The sequence below is a fragment of the Pelobates fuscus genome, chromosome 11, assembly GCF_036172605.1.
Source record: "Pelobates fuscus isolate aPelFus1 chromosome 11, aPelFus1.pri, whole genome shotgun sequence".
NCBI lineage: Eukaryota > Metazoa > Chordata > Amphibia > Anura > Pelobatidae > Pelobates > Pelobates fuscus.
Genome location: NC_086327.1, coordinates 138,224,380 through 138,247,931, shown reverse-complemented (window position 1 = coordinate 138,247,931; position 23,552 = coordinate 138,224,380). Strand labels below are relative to the sequence as shown.

The window sequence follows — 23,552 nt, the reverse complement described above, 5'->3', positions numbered from 1 at the left end:
CCCACTATTATCCAAGGCAGGTGCTCTGAAACATGTAACGTTTCTTGTAAATGGGTTAGCTCTGACCAGACTACCCTCCTTGGTACATACATAAAGGTCTAAGTGCAAACATAATGACTCAAATAGTTTGAAGTCCTTAATTAGCAAACAGATCACAGACTGCATGCATGCGACCAGTATTAAAAAGGAGCATAATACAATTATTTGTGCCTGGACATTTTGGCAGAGCACATTTTCCTTTAAAGGATCGTGTAGCGTGCGCTGGGTGTGTGAGGAAGCTGGGTAATTCTCTTACCGTGACCTGCCCTTCTCTGCTAGCTATGAAATAACGCCAAGATGAGGAATGGAATGCAGATTACCTAGTTAAATTATTACCACCTTATCAGCAGACAATCCTGGGGCAATGTTCAGGCCTGATAGTGTAATAAAAAAAGCAATGTTTCAAAGGCTTGAAACCTAGAAAATGGCACATAGAATGTTAATTAAAGAAACCCTCTTTGCAATACAACCATTTTCATGCATGTTATAGATTTTGGCCATATTTTGCATGTTCAATGTTGTATAGTTTTTGCAAAATAAAAATATAAATATTTTGCAGCAATCTTAATATTAACCCTGCGCCCTATTCCAATCCCACTCTCAAACACTCCATAATGGCTGTAACTGGGTAAAGCCAGCGGCTAACCTGCAGTGTTGACAATGAGGCAATACAAAGCTTTCTGGGAACTGTAGTTCACTTAACAGAATTCCTACTTCGAAAGCTGATACCTGAAGTACCAAAAACCCTCGAGCAAATACCAAGACTGAGGCTATACACAGAGAGCTTTGAAATCTAATAATCTAACCCCCCACAAACCCCTGCCCCCCATCACACTTTAACTGATTGGCCATGCTACTTCCTGTAGTGAGCAAAACTTAAAGTCGATGATGTAATGTTTGGACATTATCACAAAACAAAGGAACTTCAAAATACAGATTTTATTATTGTTGATAATATTTTGAATGCAATAACTTTAATGGGTTAGAAAATGAATGGGGCTGTTCAGTCTGGTTTGTCGTGGCAAAAACAACTCCCTTACCTACACCATCACAATAATATTAAATATTGTACCCCTGCGCATGCTTACTCACACTAGTTAGTTGCAGTCACACAGGACAAAGAATGTGCTGCTTAGAGCGGCCATTTCATTAATAATAAACTTTACCTAATCAGTTTCTGTATCTCAAATCTCTTTTTATTGGTTTAATACATAGGAAAAAGCAGGAACTCAGATCTGGCACCAAGAGGTAAAGATACTAAATATGAATAAAGGCAAGTGGCGAGGGGGAGCGTATAATCCTTAAGACACAAGGGCCATAAGGAAAAACAAAATTAAAAACAAACAAACTTAACAGTGCCGCTTTAAGAGAGATGTCTTGGATTCCATGTTAGCGCCATCATGATGTTGTGATGTAGTGAATTTTAAAGCCTGGATGTTGAGGAGAGTAGCATGTTAAACATTGTATGACAATTTCCTTTTTAATACATTCATCTATTTATTTATTTTTATTCTTTATTTTTTGTTGTGCATGGTATAACAATAGGCTTGTTCAGCCACAATAGCAGTCACAATCAGTAATGTAACGAACAGTTGAAACATAACGTGGCATATGAATATACAGCACATTTTTAGTTTTGTAAGAGGAAATATAAACAGTGGGTGAACGTTGCTTGATTCCTGCTCCTATCTAGCAAACCGTAATGTAATGGCATTGCATGTAGCTTGACATACTAAAGGTACTTTAATTGCTTCAATCTTAGCTGTTCTTGTCGTAAATGTTTGCGTTTAACAATCGCTGGACTCTTAAGTTTTACCCCCCTCCAGTGCTTCCCCGGCCAGTCCAGGATATATAGTAATAAGAAGAAGAAGAAGAAGAAAGAAAATAAATAAATGACATATGCTTTCATACATTCTTGAGAGGTCTTGTGGGGCAGAGAGAGTTGTGTGTCCACTGGTACTGTGTCTGGGTTAGAGTCTTAGTCCCTTTGGCTTCAGCCAATGCCCTGTTGGGGCTGGGTGAGTGTCTCCTGCGGTGAGTGGAGCAGCTGGTACGGACCCCTCGATATGAGGATACTGGTATCCCTTGGGCCATGTTGAGCTGTTGTGGGCACTGGGTGTAATCCCTGGCAAGCTGCTCGTGGGGTATGGATTGCCTGTCTGGGGCTGCTCTGTATGTGTCTTCCTGGCGCAGTTGCCTCGCCGGTTCCCGCGCCCCTCCGCTGCACTTGCCTTGTGTGGTGTGGACTCGTGGCCTGCTTTGTCAGTCCCCTCCGCTTGACTGCCTTGTGTGGGACAAGCGGGTGTTTCACCCTCCGCCACCCTCTAGCATCCGCTTGCTTGGGCTTTGTGTCCTGCTTCTGCCCCTGCCGGGTCAGGCTGATGTCGCCTTTTGGGTGCTTCTGTTGTTGGTGTTGTGCTGCTCTTTGTCCCCGTCTGGCCTCCTGTGGGGTGCCCTGTGGCGAATTCCGTTCAGGCTCTGGGGCTCTCATATGGGCTTCCAAGAAGGCGGCAAAGATGCCATTCAGCCGCACCTCTGTTTCCCGCCATGCGTTAGCCGTGTCTGCAATTTGGGAGGCCTCCGCCATCTTGGAGGTCGCAGTGATGGCAGCTTTTGGGCTCCAGTGGGCCGGTGTCGGCACGTCGCTTTGCCAGGGAGTCTGGTGGGAGTAGACCGGGATGACCCCCACCGGTCTAAAGGGGGGGGTACGAGGGCCCACAGTCAGTTTCCCGGTGTGGCTTTGTTGCTGGGGTGCTGCCGCTTCCCCTGCGCCTGCCTCGCTCGTAGGCCTGATCATATGCTGTGCTCGGTTCGTCGTTCGAGAGGTACCGTTCTTTTTGCCTTGATGTCCACTCTCGAGTGGTAGTGTTAGATTCCCGTTTAGGTATAGCCTTTAAGTTTGACGTCAAGTGCCAGGCTTAGCAGGAGCTGCTGAGGTGTGCGTCCATGCAGCTCTGCAGTCAAGCCACGCCCCTAATCTATTTATTTTAATGTAGCACAAATCAAGTATCAAAGAGTTGACTTTTTTTCAAAATTGTGATCTTCCCAAGAACACCTGGAATGGAATATCTGATATTCTTTTTAATATACGCATTGCACTAGTGATGTAGGATTTTAGATAAAACAATGGGGACATAAATTAAACTACAACTCAGTTTGTTGGTGTAGTGATCCTAAAATATGGGGGAGTGCAGCAATTAAGAGAATTGGGAACTAATTTGTGCTGGAACAGTGTACATATCAGTCTCAAACGTAGGACATTATTTATTTAAACTACGCATTTTGTGGTGATTATGCCAACACAATAACGGTTGTGTATTAAAAAAAGAATTCTGGGGGAAAATTTAAGAAGTTGAGCAATCACCATGGAGACCAAAGGAATGTAGCAGCATGGTGCTCCACTTTCAGTGCTTTTCCCACAATGACTCTTTTTAGAACCCGCCTTGAATAGCATAAACAATATAATATTACTCAAACCTCCCAAAACGAAATGTGGTTCATTTATGAGAATGAGAAATAGGGTGAACTGAAGACGCAGAGGAGTAGTTAGCACCCAGCTGCCACAGATAATAAATCACATAATGCTCAGCCAGTTTCCTAATGGGATTTGGAGTTCCTAGCAAACACTAGAGGTATGGTGGACTGCGAACTAGATCATTATTATTAGACAACACCTACGAGACACAAATCACTCCCGTACAGTTATTATTCCTCATCTCCAACAACAAACACAGATGATATGTGTGACTTTTCTAAATCAATTTGGAATTACAATTCCCAGCGATTTGGTATTTAGTGAATAAATCTCATATCATTTGATTTAATCCTGATAGCGCACCCATGGTATAGATTAGTAATGACTAAGTAGATGGAGTGCTTAAATCAGTAACAGGGCAGGTGCTAATTAGCTGCCCCGGGGGTATGTGCCAGTACGTGCCAGGTTATTAATAGTCAGTGGAAAGGCAGGTGTCAGCTTACAGAGCATGTTACACAAACTTGGGATGATGACAGACATTGCTCCGGATTGTCTTTCCATTCATTAGTAAGTTTTGCACCCATGCACTGATTTTATGTTTGTTCACTAAATAGCGTGACTTAAAATATTTAAATAGAGTTATTGGGTTTATTTAGTAAAAAGCTCAGTTCTAATAATAATATTTTCAAGTCATCATAACTCGCTATTTAATTAATTACCCCATGAGTTATTTGGATAAATAATCAAATTGCTTTCTATCTTCTCCTGATTAAGGTTTTGGCTCTCGGCACAAAGTGCATACAGCTGAACTGATACTGAAATATTGATCTTATTAAGACCCCCTGTTCGTACTGTGCGGGATCTCCTACATAAAGCCATATGTAGGAAATCTATTCATAAACAGGGCTATACATAGGACACGAGATCACGCATTTAGACTGGAAGAAAGGAGATTTCATCTACGGCAAAGAAAAGGTTTTTTACAGTAAGAGCTACAAGAATGTGGAATTCTCTGCCTGAAGAGGTGGTTTTGTCAGAGTTAATACAGATGTTTAAACAGCAATTGGATAAATACTTACAGAAACATAACTGTGGCGAAACCAGCTTCGCCACTGTGAACTGGAGAGGCCTGGTTGCTAGCCTCCTGCCCACTGACTATGGCCCCTGGACATGTTGCACTTTAAAAACTATATTTGGGCATGTAATAATGTATATTACTGCTACTGGGCCTTTAAGGGCCATCCGTGGATCTATGGGGACTTTTGGGATACTGTACCTTTAAGACTGTGGAGCGTAGTACAGTAATCCTGCCTTTAATACTTTAATGTCATGTATGTATTTTTGTATGCAGTTTAACCTGGGATATGTATGCAGCATTCATCTGATTGTTCAGTAGAATCACTCCATTCATTGTATTGAGGAAACTACCGAACAACCAGACCACCCAGGACTAAGTGTGCCTCCAATTACCGTTTGCAACAATGTTGCAAACGGGTAATTGGCAATCAGTGTAATGTATTCTTTGTCCTCTGGGTGGCCGCCATTCGGGAAACAAACACGTGGCGGCGGCCATCTTAAACTACCGAACAGCGGTGTTTTGCCGTCGAGTGTCTGGAACTAAAATCGGACACTTGACTAGGCAACCACCGCTGAGACCTCCATACTTCCAGAAATTCGTATAACAACTACCGAATGACCAGCCGTTCGGTAGAAAGAACCCCACAAACAAGGGAATTCATTTAAACCCTCTCCAGGCTCTATAACACAGGCAATTCGTCTGTTTTCATTCCCTTGTTTGTGACCGACCGCAGGGCCAAAATGCATGGAACTGTTTTCGGATACTTTACCCATGCGGTCGGTCAAATCTTTGGAACCTCATATCTCCCGAACCATTCATCCGAATGACCTGATTCTTGGATATGTTGTCCCCCTGAATAAGGGCTATCAGATACCGGTTTTGGAGGTGTAGCATATGTATTTGGGGTACATCCAGGAATTGGGGAAAAGGGTGTACGGTATAATTATGTTAAGTGCTAATCTAAGGGGAGGAAATGTGGGGGAGGTACATCCATGTGATTGGTTAAATTCATCCTCCCCCTGGGAGTGTCCTGTATGTACTTGTTTGTAATAAAAGCCAGACTGGGTGTCCCAGTCCAGAGTCTTGCTTAACCCTCAAAGCGATGTGTCGTCTCGGTCTTTGGGGGAATGGGATTGTATGCTGACTGCCAAGAGTGTAAGCCGATGTCTGCTTTTCTTGTTCAGCTGTTCCAGTGTTCGTGTGGTTCCAGTCGGGAGAATGGTGTTTGCAGTAGCTGCCTGTGCATCTGGAAAGGGGATTATCGCCTAAACTGGGTTTTATCCTCTTGTAAGTGAAACGGTCCGTTACAATAACATACAGGGATATAATTTCTAATTAGTTAGGTAATAGCTGTTTGATCCAAGGAAACATCTGACTGCTATTTTGGGATCAAGAAGGAATTCTTTTCCTAGTTTGTTGCAAAATTGGAAGCGCTTCAGACTGGGTTTTTTGCCTTCTTTTGGATCAACATCAAAAACAAATGTGAGGAAAGCGGAACTTGGTGGACGCAAGTCTCTTTTCAGCTATGTAACTACGTAACAGCAAATGTAGAACCAAAAGAAATTGCCAAAAACAAAACCATGAAATTTGGGTCTTTTTCTCACAAGAATGTTTCAGGTTTTTATTTTCCTTAGAAATAACGCTTATAATAACGCTTATAATAACGCTTATAATAACGCTTATAATAACGCTTATAATAACGCTTATAATAACGCTTATAATAACGCTTATAATAACGCTTCTGACAACTAGACTAATGTTAAGACAGAGCCAGTAATTTGATTATTTTGTGTGTATGTTAAATACAGCTCGGAACCATGATCTGCCATAACAACGTTTCTCGGGCAGCATGATGTAATCAGTAACCGTGTTGGAAGGAAGAATTTAATGAGCACTTCCTCCATCCTAATGGGGGTTTGTTTCCTTGGAGAATTTGCCAAGTGGCAGACATCAGAAAAAGCATTGTGCTCTAAAATAACGATTCAAAGTTAGATAATTGTGATCCAAGCATTAGTAATGCCAGGATGGAATAGATCATTATTCAGACATTTCTATCAAAGTAAACGAATGGTCACTTAAATGCAACAGCAGTAATATATACCATAATATATATTTATCGGTATTATTTAGAAATTAACCTGATGTCTGGTTAAAGGACAATTATCAAATTTTCACTTCTCGTTTTCTAAAGGTTTATTACAGTAAATGAAACTTAATGATATTTTTAGGTATGTTTACGGATTTAGATTTTTTTTATTTATTTTTTTAAATGTCATTTTTTTTTTAAATGGCTAAGCGGCCATGCTGAGTCTCACTCCAATGATTTCTGACCAGCTGCTGCTCAACCTAACTTGCCGCCTCTGTGAATGCTCTGTGTGAACATGCTGTAACACTTTCTAGCGGTCAGATTGGTAAAATGCGTCTTCATGTGCATGTGCAGTGGGTCTGCCTCAGGTGCAGTTTTTGATTAAGTATAGTTCGCTAAGATTTGCCGAATTCACATTATGTGATCTTGGTAAACTAACATGTAATCTTATGAGGCAACATATCAGTACACTGGATATTCATATTTAATTCCCAACAATTTTCAATTTCAAATTTAAGGCCAAAATAGCAGAACTGGAAAAATTCTGAAAGTCAGTCATACTTCAAGCTGACTCACTTTGGCCTCAAATTTGAATTCACTTTGAAGTCTCACTTTAGCGAACAACCCTGTTAGTGTGTAGGATCTACTCTAGTGCTATGTGTGTGCACCTTTACCACATTTATAGTCAATGTTCTCATGTCACAAACATTTACATATAGACTGAGACACACAGTGTGCGTGCAGTATTATTACTAAGGTTGTGCACACAGGGATTTTGTTGTTTAATAAAAGGAATTATTTATTGGCAACTCTGAAATCTAAAGGTGAATTGTTATTTAATAAGCTGTCAGCAAACTAAAACAAAGCTAAACTAGTTTTAATTACCTACTGAACACAAAACACATAAACTGCACCTGAGGCAGACCCACTGCGCATGCATACAGAGACGCGTTTTACCAATCTGACAGCTAGAAGATATTTGGCACTATAGTCTTGTGCCGAATGGAACCACGTGAAAAAACACAGATCTCTGAATATCATATTTGTTTGGGTAAAAAAAAAAAAAAAAAAAAAAGTGTTTTTCGCCATAACTCCACTGGGATTGTATATTCAACCGAGGAGGCAAGGGGACTGAAATCTCCAAACTGCTGTGGACTGTGCAATTCCCAGTGATATAATTATAAAAATCAGAAACAGCTCTGTATGTGACTCCAGAGAAAAGCTCTGTCTCCGGCAGTGGACCCGTAGGGATTTACTGATAATGGCTGTAACAAGGGTATGATCATGTGGGCAAGTGAGAGACTCGTCCTTTCTATATTCACAGGATGGCTTGAGAAATGTTTTACTGTATCTGAAAACAATGAGCTGATCTTGTTTCTCTCAACACCCCGTGTGAATCTATATTTCCATGTGTGTATATTAATATGGTATTTGCATGTATCTGTAAAAACAAACTACACCTGTCACCATTTCCAGGCAAACAGCCTTACTGCACGGCCAGGTGAGGTTATACAATACTGCCTTGACATTTACCGGGGCCATGAATCAGATACTACAAAGTCAGCCTTGTTCTTAGTTCTATTTTAGCCTCAGATTTGCAATTCACACTTTAGAAAATGCCTCTGATCCAATATTCACCATAAAAACACTTAGTGAATTGTGGTGAAATGAAAACAAAATTGCAAAATTCTGTGTAAATTAATAAAGTCAGAACACAACACAACCTGGAGAATTTCTAAAAAAAAATTCAGTCATTTTATTCTGGTTTCCAGCTATTTTTTAATTTACTACATCCCGCTTGTCGGTTAATAAGCTGCTTTGGGTTATTCCATAAACCAGGAGATTTAGGTGAGAAGCGTCAAATGGGGAAATTAGTTGAGTTTGAGATTTTTTTTGCTAATTGATCTACTTTGTTCTAAAATCTGTAAATCTTCTGCAATTTATGGTTTAAGACATTACACTAATTATATTATCTGGTTTCATTTAATTATAGGGCTAAGGATGACACAGGCTTAACAGATTAACCACACTAATATATTATGGTATTAAGCTATTTAAAAAACAAAAAACATTAACTGTATCTTTAATAAAGTAAACATGGAGATCTCTACTATACTTCATTAGATTGCAACTACAAATTAGGAGAAAAAAAAAAAGTATCAGACCAAATACTAAACATGATTAGATTTAATTAGAGCATGCTGTTCCAGCAATGACTCACACTGATATTACTCGGTAGTCACACAGACATACAGTTAGGTCCAGTGAGGATTTCCAGGTACAAACTTGCATGTTGTAAAAATATTTATTGCAGATCCTGGCAGATTATTGCAAATATCTGGAAAAACAGTTTCCATATCTGTATAGATCTCACACAAGTGATTTGAAGTGGTCGTGGTGAATGGAGTCTGCGTGTATAATGTTCTGCTATGAAAAGCTGAGATTAACCCCTTATCTCCACCTCCAGCAGTGTGATTAGCTGGTCCAGAACAAAGTTTCAAGCTGTCTAATATCAATTCTGTGCAAAATTTCTGTCTGATACTAGCGCGCACAGCACGCTGTGGTAATGGTTGTACAACCCATGTCCTCCCTTCAGTATGTCCTCACCCCCCCTACAGTGATGGGGAGTGACGTCAGCCAAGGTGGATTGGACTCAGTGATGGATTTAGGTGAAATTTAGCTTTTCTTTTTTAACTTGTGGGGAGATCACCTAGAAAAGAGTTACTCTAACCAAAATCAGCACTTTATAAAAACAGTTAATAACCCTTTAACACAATGTAAATATATATGGGCATTGTTAGTGCTTTTTAGAATGCTGAGGAATTTTTTTGATTGACCCACACAAGTGGGTGTTTTAAGACTGAAATATGTAAAAAAAAATGTCTACATTATCAACCCTCAATTTAGCATTTTATTTGTATGACGCTTTAAGACGATAGAAGAATCGTGTGCTCATCATTAAATCATGTAAGTGAATTAATTCTCTGGAGCAAAAACAGGAACACTGTTCATAAGACTATGTTCATAAGACCATGATGACTGGAAGGAACTGGTTAATAAAATTAGATTATCACTAATTGCTTCAATCTTCGAATGGTCACATGACAAATCGGTGTTTAAAATCTGTTTAAATAAAACTGTGTTTCCGCTTAGTACAGCAACGCTGATCCAAAGAGATCTGCACAATTGCAAAGGGTTTTTTTCCTCCCTAAATATGAATTCTAGTGAATTTATAAAGTTAATTGAAAAATGTATGTAAAAATACTGGATTTGGAAAAACTCTACACCATGGCTTTAGCCACAGCTTGGATATTTTACCCTGAACTCTGTCATTCTGGTTTCAGTTATCATCATTTGTGTTTAGTGAATAAATACCAAAAAGTCTCATCAGATTAATGTTCTGTGACGTCTAAAAGTGCAATGTTCTAACACACAGGTCTCTTTACTGACGCTACGATGCAAGTACAAAGCAGAGTCAATGGCTAACAGTTATAGTACAGCTCCCAAGAATCGAAATCATGATATCATACGCAGGAATATATGTGGGGGGTATAGACACATGCTTGGAGGGAGGAACAGAAAGGATAGGCTCATGGAACAAAATTAATTTTAAAAAGAAAAAAAGTACGGTAGAATAATGAAAAACACCCGCAATATAAACTGTAACCTGATCTATTTCTATATTTGGAATATTTCAATGTGGGATTAGAAAACTTCAAGAGTGAGAAGAGAAGCTGGTCCAAGCTCTGCCCTTTACAAAGTGAGTCACTAGATTAATATAGGTGAACAGGCCCTTCTCACTGTGATCCATTACAAATCACTGAGCTAGGCACATGGCATCAAATGGTTAATAACAGAAATTACAATAACTTTGATTTAAGATAATTGCATTGTGCAGATTTATAGCAAGACAACGGCAATCCGTGATGGTCTTCTAACAGATAATCTGCTCGGGATGTACTGAATCACGGGCCATCTAGCGTAAAAAAAAAGCGTTTAATCACGGTTTTGTAAGAACTTCTTGAATTGCATTTTTTTAGTTTTTTTTACTGTGCAAAGCCAGAGTCCAGCACGTACCTGACATCCTATTGCCCATTTCTTTAACACGTTTAATAATATTCAGAGGGCAGTCAGTCTTTCTACTGAAGATGGGAATTAATATTAAAGCGTATCTGTTACCCACATTTTGCAAAGACCCCCGATGGGGATATCTCCAGTTGGGGTGCGGTGACCTACAGCAACAGCTGTGAGAACTGGCAAAACTTGGCAGTGGTAGGTCCACCATTTGCCAAATTAGGATTTTACCACAAGACAAAGTAGTCCGTACTGTCTTAATATATAGTTTGGTGAAGATGTAATTTCAGTGAAATTCAAACACAGTCTTTATCATTTCCTAAAGATTTTATCTGTATAAATTCTGCTTTAAGGAGACCTAGCACAAATATAGAATTAATATAACTCGGGTTAAAATATAAAGTTACACTACAAGTACCGCGACCGCCATGAGTAGCTAAGATTTATCAGTCACTTTCCATACCCTTCTTTTCTCTGCTAATGTCACTCTTTTCTAGGAGAGCCCCACAACAATAATACTCCCAGTAATGGGTCTGAGTGTATAACAGAGCTCCGCAGCAATAATACTCCCAGTAATGTGTCTGAGTGTATAACAGAGCTCCACAGGAATAATACTCCCAGTAATGTGTCTGAGTGTATAACAGAGCTCCACAGTAATAATACTCCCAGTAACGTGTCTGAGTGTATAACAGAGCTCCACAGCAATAATACTCCCAGTAATGTGTCTGAGTGTATAACAGAGCTCCACAGTAATAATACTCCCAGTAATGTGTCTGAGTGTATAACAGAGCTCCACAGCAATAATACTCCCAGTAATGTGTCTGAGTGTATAACAGAGCTCCACAGCAATAATACTCCCAGTAATGTGTCTGAGTGTATAACAGTGCTCCACAGCAATAATACTCCCAGTAACGTGTCTGTGTATAACAGAGCTCCACAGCAATAATACTCCCAGTAATGTGTCTGTGTATAACAGAGCTCCCCAGTAATAATACTCCCAGTAATGTTACATTGTTCTTCTTCTAAATTATATTTTTAATTCCATAAATTGTTATCAGTTGGTCACTCTAAATTTCTCCAAACGGCCCCACCCCTGACCACAGCCCCGGCCCAAAAATGAAAGTGTCTTTCTTTTTCCATTAGAAATGTATGTTATACTAAATGGATTGGTTTCTGTAAAAAACAAACCTGTGTTAAAAAATATATATATAAATAAAAGGGTCTCTTTAAACTGGGAAAAATTCACTTGAACATAAGAGTCCAAAGTGATCAACATACAAATGGCATTTGTACATTTATACTGATAAACTTTAGAGTTTATTTTATGGTTCCTAATAAAAAGCCAGTAAGTAAAAGCATTTGCAAAGTAGAATTTATAATCCAAGAAGATAAGCTCAGTGCTGGCTCACAGGTCACGGGATCATACTTCCATCTTACTTGGGCTGGTAACACAATTCTTTTACATTATACTGTGTCACTTACAGTACTGCAAAGTACGTTAAAGGAAATAAATGATTCAGATTGCAGTGTTAAAATAGAAATTAGAAAAAGGTTAGGACCCACCGATATTGGGGTACTCTGTAAAAAGTGTGACTAAACCCCATATTTCATGCAGGAGATAGGCATTTTGAATAGCCTTGAAAGACTTGTTCAGTGTGCATACGTATACATGGCCTCTTTTGGCCATTTCAGGTTCCACGCAGCATCACTATTAAGGGGACACCCTAGAGACACGTAAAGCACCCTTGTGTCAGGATTACAGTTGATCCAGCACACAGAATAGGGTCACACCTAGGACTAAGGGTAACGTCTAATCGGACCTTAGAATGGCCGGACTTAATGTACCTAAGAATAGTCAATATACTTGCCGAGGTCAGGGACACATAACGAGACACAGCAATAAGGAAAAGCCAATGGTTAAACATACCAGAAGTCAGGGAAGTCAAAACTAAGCCCCGAAGTCCAGAACCAGAAACACACAATAGGAACACACTCTCGGATAACCATCTAAGGGAAAACACGATAGGGCAATGAGAAAAAGTAAAAGTGAGTTTAACTAAGCCTCCTACAGATCCGATTAGCCGTAACCGGCCTTTGACCCCAAAATGTGCGTGCGCATATTTTGCGTGACGTCACATGCACGTTGACGTCGTCATTACCGTGGGCAGATGTGGGGCTATAATATGGCTGCAGAAGTCAGGTATACTGGCGCAGGGCTGCTGAGAGGCACTTCGTTATTGCCAGGAAGGCAATTTCTACCGCAGATACCATAAGGTAACACCTAGCTTGCTGAAAAGCTTTATGTGTGTAGAGTGTGTCCACTTTATTTCATTTTGGAAATGGTTCAGATTTCAATAGATACATTTACACTTTTATAAATTACAAAGACAACATTCTGGGATCCACCAGATATCAAAATTAGATGTAGTAACAAACCTATAGGGGCCTCCCCTGTTGGTTATAAGGGGGGGGGGGGGGGGGGGGGGGGAGGTTTGAGGTTTGTAGCCCTCTCCTGATAGTGGTACCAATCCGGAAGCCAAAATTCAGGAATTCCAATAATGTTAAAATCCAGAGACATAATGAAAGGTAATAATTGCTTTATTGGCATATATAAAAAAAAATTAAAAAAAAAAAAAAAAATTAAAAACAAAAGCCAAATGAGTCCTACGCATTTTGCTTTCCGCAGAAAACTTCCTCAGGGACCAGCGTGTAAAACAAATAAAAACAAATATGAAAATGCCTAACACAAATCCCTTGCTTTTCAAGCAGACAACAATTCATGTTACTTCCTGGTTTGGTTAGCTTATTTGCACTGAACTCAAAAGAATGCAATTGCCCAGAGAACCTGCCTTGCAAAGACTTCTCATTGAGCGGCATTGGGAAGTCTGTGATTGGACAGCCACAGAAAGTCTGGGAGGGGTTAGAAAGGGAGGGCTCCCAAATGCAGCCGACCAGAGAACTGCAGTTTCTGCAAGCTGTTTGGATATAACTACAATGAAAAAACAATGTATAATTAAATGCATGCAAGTTTTCATTTGGAGCATATCTACCAAAAAGTGATTTTATTTATTTTGTATTTGGGCAGTGGAGTGTCCCTCTAAATTATGCATGTTCTTGTTGTGCCCCCAATAATGTTTTCTGTGTTCAACTGCTTGGCTGTAGACTAATATTCCTTCTGAAGAAAGGACAGAAACAGAATATAATTTGTATTACAAACCATCTGAAGCCTCAAGGAAAGCCATATTATGAAATGTACTAATTTAAAGTAGCAATTGAGATGGGGTAAGCAGGGTCAAGAGGAAACATCGCCAGTAATGTGGCCCGCGTTGCTAGCAACGCCCAAAATGGATGAGCCCACTTGGAGAACATGCGTGCCTGCCCACTGATAGGCTCTCTGATTGGCCACTAGCCTTCAGGACTGAGAAGGGAGGGCTACTGAAACACTTCCTGCATGGTCCTAGCATCTGCTTCACAGCACAAGAACGTCTAGTGATGTGTTCATGCTGTGCTGTCCAGAGACAGTTCCCAATTGATCCTACAGCGACAAGACAAAACCCTGAAATTGGGACTGTTCCACTGATAGCAGGACTGCATGGAGGACTGACTGTGTGAAGAGTCACCCTAAGTGCCACCATAATGGTGCATAATTCAACACAGATGGTGCAAAGAGCAACTCAGCTTTCTTTTAGCTCTGTGTGTCAGAGAACTGTAGTAAGTTGGAGAAAATTAACACAGGTCTAAGACAAACCCTCAGAGCTGTCTAAGACAGTTATATTGCCTAGTGCAAAACAATGTGCATTTGTAATAAGATCTAACCCCCACACACTCTGCAAAAAAATAAAAAACAATTATACTCTAGACTCATATCTCCTAATTGTCCCAGATTTAGGTGGGACAGTCCCTTTTTTGGGCACAAATCCCTCTTATCTATCCTAATGTTGCTAGTATTGTTCTTAATTATATTTTAGTAATTGTTATTAGTAAGCCACCTAAAAGTTCTCATAACAGCCCCTTCCCTCCCCCCCCCTTACACGCCTAAAATTAGAGTGTCTTTCTTTGTCCATGTGAAATGTTGGAAGGTATAAAATAGATGATTTTCCCTTCATCCTATATAATAAAAATAAATTATTACATTGGAATGCTTAGCGTAAGACCGCCTAAAGTTTAAACAACCTTATCGAGCCTCTCCAAGCAGCAAGCTGCACGCTAAACTTAACTTAAACTCCGTCTTCTCCCTTAAGAGAAACCCAAGCTGCCAATTGCTGCACATAGCTGGTAGACGCATGGCAACGATCACGTTACACATCAGACCCACTAGCCAAAGAGGTTTATTCTAAATAGATCCCAGCACAAATAGCAATAATGATCCAAGATAATCTGGGGGACATTTGTAGGCTAACAGCCAGGCTACATTTAAACAGGATTATTTACTAATTCAAAAAGAATTCCAAACCTAATGCTACATTAGCTGTACGGAAAGCACAGCGGTCCTCGAGAATTTTTACAGTTTGGAAATATTGACCATAAATTCACCTTGAAATCTCACCTTAGTGAATAATCGGACAATGTTTTCTAAATATCTGAATAGAGGAAGGCAGACAATGGGTGCAAATGTAGTCCAGATTTTGGCCCCTCTGGGTGCTGCCGAATGCTTGAAAAATATAGGGTCGAAAATTTCAATTACTCCACTGAACACTCAAATAGAATAATAATGAGACGGAATTGGCAGCTAGCTTCCAGCAAATATGGTCCAAACTATTTTCCACAATCAGGATGGACAGAATTAGCGAGCAGACAGCTGCCAATTCTAACAGAATCTGTCTTTACAAAACACCATTATTAGCACCAGCTTGATAGCTTACTGCATTGGAGAAAGGGTTAACTCCACAGAGGGCTCCTGCATAGCCCAGGGTTTAAAACATTCAGCAAGGTTACGGTATTTATAGATTTAGATTATTTATTACAGCAATATTTTATTAGGCAATACTTATTTGCCCCTTAGCCATTAGCCTGATTTATGTTGGTTTGCCTGCAGAAAACAAGCATTTGTAAGTGTCCCTTCAATTGGATATTATAATGTGAATCCAGTCGTAATTATATATATATACACACACACACACACACACGAGGTTGATAGAAAAAACCCAATAAAATATGGTGCTACTATCACCTACGTGGTTCACTCCACCACACATACAAAAGTGCAACACCAACAGAATATATAAATTGGTGAGAGCACACGAAAAAAGAGCAAATATTACCACATACAAAGCAAGGGATAATCCTGTAATACAAAAAGGAAAACATTGGGTAATAACGTTTTTAAAAAGTGAAACACAGTAGATGATTAGTCTCACTCACGTGCTTCTGAGCCACTTAAATAAGAACCTTGAATGGAAAGGTAAAGGTGATCTCAGGATTGATTATTGCAGCTTTTTTAACCAAGTTTGGAAATATTGTTAATTCCCACATGGATTTTTTAATTGAGGGGATTAATATTTTAAATAAAATTTTTCTTTGGTTTAATAACCAATGTTACCTCCAAACTAAAGGTAATGCCATGGGGACCAGATTTGCCCCAAGTTATGCAAATCTTTTTATGTCCTACTGGGAAGAACTGTTGTTCATGTGCCCGTCTCCCCCACTTGGACCAGCGCATCTGTGTGGGCATCTCAAGGTGACCTGCGTCTTCAGAATATGGGAACTCAACCTGCATGTTCAGAATATGGGAAAAACATCCATTTCAGCAGGAAGGTTCTTTTCTTACAGCATTTGATGAATAGTATGCACAATTTTGGGAGTGTCTTAGTCAACAGCAGACTTTACCTACAATAACTGATGAAGCCTGGGTGCTTTCCAAAGGAACCTCAGTGCATTACTCCCTTCCTGACTCCAGAGCTGTGAGGGGTCTTCACCTCATACTTGGTCCACTACATCCTGGAGTTCCTCAGCACCGCACCAGGTTGGCTGAAAGTGATGGGAGTGCCCCTGGGCGACAATGGCCCACATGCCAGAAGTAGGGTGTGGAGGGGGGTGGACACTGTCCTTGGGCTCTTACCAGGACTGAGGGCCAGAGTTGCGAAACTCTGCAATTCTCCTGTCACCCTCCAGCTGGTAACCTTATTACTGCATCCTGGATGGCCTTTTCTAAGCCTGAGAAATGGCCGAATTTGGTCTGACCAAGTCCAGGAAAAAGCTCACTGGAAATTGCTGCATGGTCCTTTTTTCTATAGCGTCCACAGTTTTCTTGCAGGGCATACACTTACCTCGCCGGTGGTTTCTGCTTGTGTTTGATCCCTGTGCATTGCGTACTGACTACTTATTCTGTGTTAATATTTGTACCACAATTGAAAAGTCATACCATATTTGTGAACAGATATTCTGCATTCTATGTGCTTTATTTATTGTATATTTCTCTGGTTTGTTTTAACCCCCTAAGGACCAAACTTCTGGAATAAAAGGACTTCATGACATGTTACACATGTCATGTGTCCTTAAGGGGTTAAGGGAACCTCAATAAAAATTGACTGACAAAAAAAAAAAGATTTACTGAAAAACATTCTCCATTTTTGTTCAGTGATTTTGGCTTCCATTTTGAAATTCCCTTTGACTTCTTGACAATTCACATGTCAATGAATAACCCTGTCAGTGTTTACTGAATAAACCTCTGTCATTAAGAGACAGGTTAGGATTGGTAGGTAAGAGGAAGGAACGCTTTTATAAAAAGGTATGATCGTACTTTTCATGCTTATGAAATTAGGTTAGTTGCTGTGTAATTAATAAAATGCAAACAGGGGATACACAATGTTTCTCTGTGAGTGATATAAAATGGAAATGTTATTGCTTCCTAGGCAACAAACATTATTTCCATACAAACTAACTGGTTGCCTGGTGCAGATTTAGCTCAGTTTTTATTTTATATTGTTCTCACCTTTTGAACCCTTTGTAGAACTGATAACCAACTTTTATATACTTAAAGGAACACTAAAGGGTCAGGAATACAAACATGTATTCCTGACCCTATAGTGTTAAAACGACCATATCAACCCCTTCCCTCCCCCTTACTTCCTGAATACAGTAAAATCTTACATTCATTACAGTCTGCAGCTGCTGGCTCTGCCCGTGATGTGCCTGCATGCCTGACTTCATCAGAAGGAAAGCATTGGATTGGCTGAGATGATCAATTCTGATCTCTCAGCCAAGGAGGTGGGCCAGGTGTCAGAGCCAAACACCATTTTGGACAATCACCACCTCCTTATAGAGATATATTGAATCAATGCATCTCTATGAGGAAAGTTCAGTGTCTGCAGGCAGAGGGTGGAGACACTGAATGTCAGTCACACTGTGCAGCACTGCCCCAGGAAGCACCTCTAGCAGCCATCTGAGGAGTGGCCAGTGGAGGTACTGCTAGACTGTAATGTTAACACTGCATTTTCTCTGGAAAAAAAAAACAGTGATCACTGCAAAAAGCCTGAAGGGAATGTGTATACTCACCAGGACAAATACCATACGCTTTATACTATGCAACCTTTCACCTGTATGCAGAAAGCATAGTATATTTTCTGGTTATGGCTTATCTAAAATCCAAACATGAAAATAGCTCACAGCATAATTCTGTTTTAAAAGATCCCTCATTCGTTGCACTCACAGAATGTGAGATTATATAGCGATCACCTCTATGAAGATCCAAACCTCCCGTTTCCTTTCTACAACTTTCTCCTCTAAGCAGGGAGCCCTTTGCAATGTTTTGTCTGAGAGTTCAGCAGACTTTGGTAAGGACGTTGTACTGGACCTGGTATCTATTGGGTTAACAGATTCCAGTCTACACGTTGTGTGTACTTACTAGGTGCTTTTTGTCATTGTGAAGTGCACATATAGATTTTCCATGTGCTTTGCATTGGTCAGAGCACCTGCAAACTGAAATAGGATTACTCAGCAGCCTGGGACAGCCTGGGAGACTCAGGTTTTATCAGGAAATGCTGTTCGTACTTTCCTCTAATACTGTGTAGGGGGTGCCCAAATGGTAGATCCCCAGATGATACAGCTTCAATGATAGTTTGTCATTCTAAAGGCATGCAAGGCATCATGGGAGTTGTAGTTCTATAACATGTGATGTTAATGCACCCCCCCCTGAATAAAATGATATATAATAAGGGGGGGTGCATTTAATATGAAAGAGGTGAATTACGGTTGGACAGACATATAGTGCAAATGCCAGGTTTTGTTCTGTTCACAACTTGTATATTTGTCTCAGTCCTTAAGGGGTTAAATAGTAATAAAGGCTGTAAAATGACCCAACACAACATGGGAACAAGTGAATTAGCCCTCTGAAGGAAAGGTTGTATTGTAAATCACCCCTGGCATGAGGATTATTAACCCCTTTAAGGACAGGATGTATTATAAGTCATCCCCAGGTCTGTGAAACGCGTCATGGGCTATAAATCCTTCTCCAGCACTGAAAGAGTTGCGAAACACTGACTGTATTGTAAGCTCTCAAGCAGTGAGTTAACCTTGTGATGCCCGGAGCGCAGTGAGCGGATTAACCCGGTGATACCCGGAGCGCAGTGAGCGGATTAACCCGGTGATACTCGGAGCGCAGTGAGTGGATTAACCCGGTGATACCCGGTGTATTATTTTAAGTGCGGTTCCCGGTATGCGGTGTAATACCCGGTATGTGATGCCCAGTGTGCGGTGTGTGAGATACTCGGTCTGTGATATTCCCGGTGTGTGATACCCGGTGTATTATTCTAGGCGCGGTTCCTGGTATGAGATGCCCGGTATGCGGTGTGTAATGTCTGGTGTGCTATACTCGGTTCCCGGTGCCTGGTGACGATGAAGGCGGTGATTACGATGACGCCAGTACGGTCAGTCTCCCGGTGTGTGATGCCTGGTATTATTCTAGGTGCGGTGCCCAGTGTGATATTCCCGGTATGCTGTGTAATGCCCGGTCACCGTGTGTGAGATACTCGGTCTGTGATATTCCCGTTGCCCGGTATGATGTTCCCGGTATGCGGTGTGAGGGTTCCCGGTACCTGGTGACGATGAAGGCGGTGATTATGGTCAGTCTCGCGGTGTGTGTGAGGTGTGATATTCTAGGCGCGGTGCCCAGTATGTGATGCCCGGTGTGATGTTCCCTGGTTCCCGGTATGCTGTGTGTGAGATGCTCTCTGTGCCCGGTGTATTTTTCTAGGTGCGGTTCCCGGTATAATATTCCCGGTGTGTGTAACACCCGGTGTGATATTCCCGGTATGTGTGATACTCTGTTCCCGGTACCTGGTGACGATGAAGGCGGTGATTACGATGACGCTCAGTACGGACAGTCTCCCGGTGTGTGTGAGGTGTGATATTCCCGGTATGTGGTGTGAGGGTTCCCGGTATGATATTCCCGGGATGCGGTGTGTAATGCCCGGTGCCCGGTGTGGGGATTCCCGGTACGATATTCCCGGTATGCGGTGTGTAATGCCCGGTGTGGGGATTCCCGGTACGATATTCCCGGTATGTGGTGTGTAATGCCCGGTGTGGGGATTCCCGGTACGATATTCCCGGTATGCGGTGTGTAATGCCCGGTGCGGGGGTTCCCGGTACCATATTCCCTGTATGCGGTGTGTAATGCCCGGTGCCCGGTGTGGGGATTCCCGGAACCCGGTATGATATTCCCGGTATGCGGTGTGTAATGCCCGGTGTGGGGGTACCCGGTATGATATTCGCGGTGTGTAATGCCCGGTATGCGGTATGTGTGATGCCCGGTGCCCGGTGTGGGGATTCCCGGTGCCCGGTGTGGGGATTCCCGGTGCCCGGTGTGGGGATTCCCGGTGCCCGGTATGATATTCCCGGTATGCGGTGTGTAATGCCCGGTGCTCGGTGTGGGGATTCCCGGAACCCGGTATGATATTCCCGGTATGCGGTGTGCAATGCCCAGTGCCCGGTGTGGGGGTACCCGGTATGATATTCCCGGTATGCGGTGTGTAATGCCCGGTGCGGGGATTCCCGGTACCCGGTATGATATTCCCGGTATGCGGTGTGTAATGTCCGGTGCTCGGTGTGGGGATTCCCGGAACCCGGTATGATATTCCCGGTATGCGGTGTGTAATGCCCGGTGTGGGGATTCCCGGTATGATATTCCCGGAATGCGGTGTGTAATGCCCGGTGCTCGGTGTGGGGATTCCCGGTACCCGGTATGATATTCCCGGTATGCGGTGTGCAATGCCCGGTGCAGGGATTCCCGGTACCCGGTATGATATTCCCGGTATGCGGTGTGTAATGTCCGGTGCTCGGTGTGGGGATTCCCGGAACCCGGTATGATATTCCCGGTATGCAGTGTGTAATGCCCGGTGCCCGGTGTGGGGATTCCCGGTACGATATTCCCGGTATGCGGTGTGTAATGCCCGGTGCCCGGTGTGGGGGTTCCCGGTATGCGGTGTGTGTAGTGCCCGGTGCTCGGTGTGGGGATTCCCGGAACCCGGTATGATATTCCCGGTATGCGGTGTGTAATGCCCGGTATGCAGTATGTGTGATGCCCGGTGCGGGGATTCCCGGTACCCGGTATGATATTCCCGGTATGCGGTGTGTAATGCCCGGTATGCAGTATGTGTGATGCCCGGTGCGGGGATTCCCGGTACCCGGTATGATATTCCCGGTATGCGGTGTGTAATGCCCGGTGTGGGGATTCCCGGTATGATATTCCCGGTATGCGGTGTGTAATGCCCGGTGTGGGGATTCCCGGTATGATATTCCCGGAATGCGGTGTGTAATGCCCGGTGCTCGGTGTGGGGATTCCCGGTACCCGGTATGATATTCCCGGTATGCGGTGTGTAATGCCCGGTGCAGGGATTCCCGGTACCCGGTATGATATTCCCGGTATGCGGTGTGTAATGCCCGGTGTGGGGATTCCCGGTACCCGGTATGATATTCCCGGTATGCGGTGTGTAATGCCCGGTGTGGGGATTCCCGGTACTCGGTATGATATTCCCGGTATGCGGTGTGTAATGCCCGGTGTGGGGATTCCCGGTACTCGGTATGATATTCCCGGTATGCGGTGTGTAATGCCCGGTGTGGGGATTCCCGGTACTCGGTATGATATTCCCGGTATGCGGTGTGTAATGCCCGGTGTGGGGATTCCCGGTACCCGGTATGATATTCCCGGTATGCGGTGTGTAATGCCCGGTGTGGGGATTCCCGGTACCCGGTATGATATTCCCGGTATGCGGTGTGTAATGCCCGGTGTGGGGATTCCCGGTACCCGGTATGATATTCCCGGTATGCGGTGTGTAATGCCCGGTGTGGGGATTCCCGGTACCCGGTATGATATTCCCGGTATGCGGTGTGTAATGCCCGGTGTGGGGATTCCCGGTATGCGGTGTGTGTAGTGCCCGATGTGTGATGGTTCCCGGTACCTGGTGACGATGAAGACGGTGATTACGATGACGCTCAGTACGGCCAGTCTCCGCCGCTGGTCCCGTCTCATGGCTCCCGGAGCTCTGCACCATTACTTCCTGTTACCGGGGCAACGCGAAGCCACGGGGTACTGCCGGCCGCTGATTGGCCAACACGGAGAAGGCGGGGCCTGTCTGACAGAGACAAAGAGGGCGGGGCCTGTCTAACGGACACAAAGAGGGCGGGGCTGGGAGAGCAGCTCCTTATGGTCCTGTCACTCACTTAGTTAGTCAGTCAGTTACTCAGTCACTCACTCAGTCTGTCAGTCACTCAGTCAGTCACTCACTCAGTCAGTCAGTATATCAGTCAGTCAGTTACTCAGTCACTCAGTCAGTATATCAGTCAGTCAGTTACTCAGTCAGTCTGTCACTCAGTCAGTCAGTTAGTCAGTCACTCAGTCAGTCAGTCTGTCAGTCACTCAGTCAGTTAGTCAGTCAGTCTCTCAGCCAGTCTGTCACTCAGTCAGTCAGTTACTCAGTCAGTATATCAGTCAGTCAGTCTGTCACTCAGTCAGTATATCAGTCAGTCAGTCTGTCACTCAGTCAGTATATCAGTCAGTCAGTCAGTCACTCAGTCAGTATATCAGTCAGTCAGTCAGTTACTCAGTCAGTCAGTCTGTCAGTCAGTCACCCAGTCAGTCAGTCAGTCACTCAGTCTGTCAGTCAGTCAGTCTGTCACTCAGTCAGTCAGTCAGTCACTCAGTCTGTCAGTTAGTCAGTCAGTCACTCAGTCAGTCTGTCACTCAGTCAGTATATCAGTCAGTCAGTCAGTCACTCAGTCAGTCAGTTACTCAGTCAGTATATCAGTCAGTCAGTTACTCAGTCAGTCAGTCTGTCAGTCAGTCACTCACTCTGTCAGTCAGTCAGTCTGTCACTCAGTCAGTCACTCAGTCAGTCTGTCACTCAGTCTGTCAGTCAGTCAGTCTGTCAGTCAGTCAGTCTGTCACTCAGTCAGTCTGTCACTCAGTCTGTCAGTCAGTCAGTCCGTCCGTCCGTCCCTCAGTCACTCAGTCAGTCAGTGTATTAATATTCCCAGTAATATACAGCCACCATCCTATTGATATCCCGTGTATTAATATTCCCAGTAATATACAGCCACCATCCTATTAATATCCCGTGTATTAATATACCCAATAATATACAGCCACCATCCTATTAATATCCCGTGTATTAATATTCCCAGTAATATACAGCCACCATCCTATTAATATCCCGTGTATTAATATTCCCAGTAATATTCAGCCACCATCCTATTAATATCCCGTGTATTAATATACCCAGTAATATACAGCCACCATCCTATTAATAACCCGTGTATTAATATACCCAGTAATATACAGCCACCATACTATTAATATCCTGTGTATT

At 42.6% G+C, this 23,552-nt stretch overlaps 1 protein-coding gene across 1 annotated transcript in view; it reads right to left on the bottom strand.

Annotated features, from left to right (window-relative positions):
* LOC134577648 (beta-galactosidase-1-like protein 2) overlaps nt 1-22,257 on the bottom strand; it is a 68,359-nt gene extending 46,102 nt beyond the window's left edge. Inside the window, exon 1 of the mRNA XM_063436506.1 lies at nt 22,146-22,257. Coding sequence (XP_063292576.1) covers nt 22,146-22,216 — 71 coding nt within the window. The 5' untranslated portion in view covers nt 22,217-22,257. The remainder of the gene's footprint in view (nt 1-22,145) is intronic.
* Nucleotides 22,258-23,552: the final 1,295 nt, after the last annotated feature.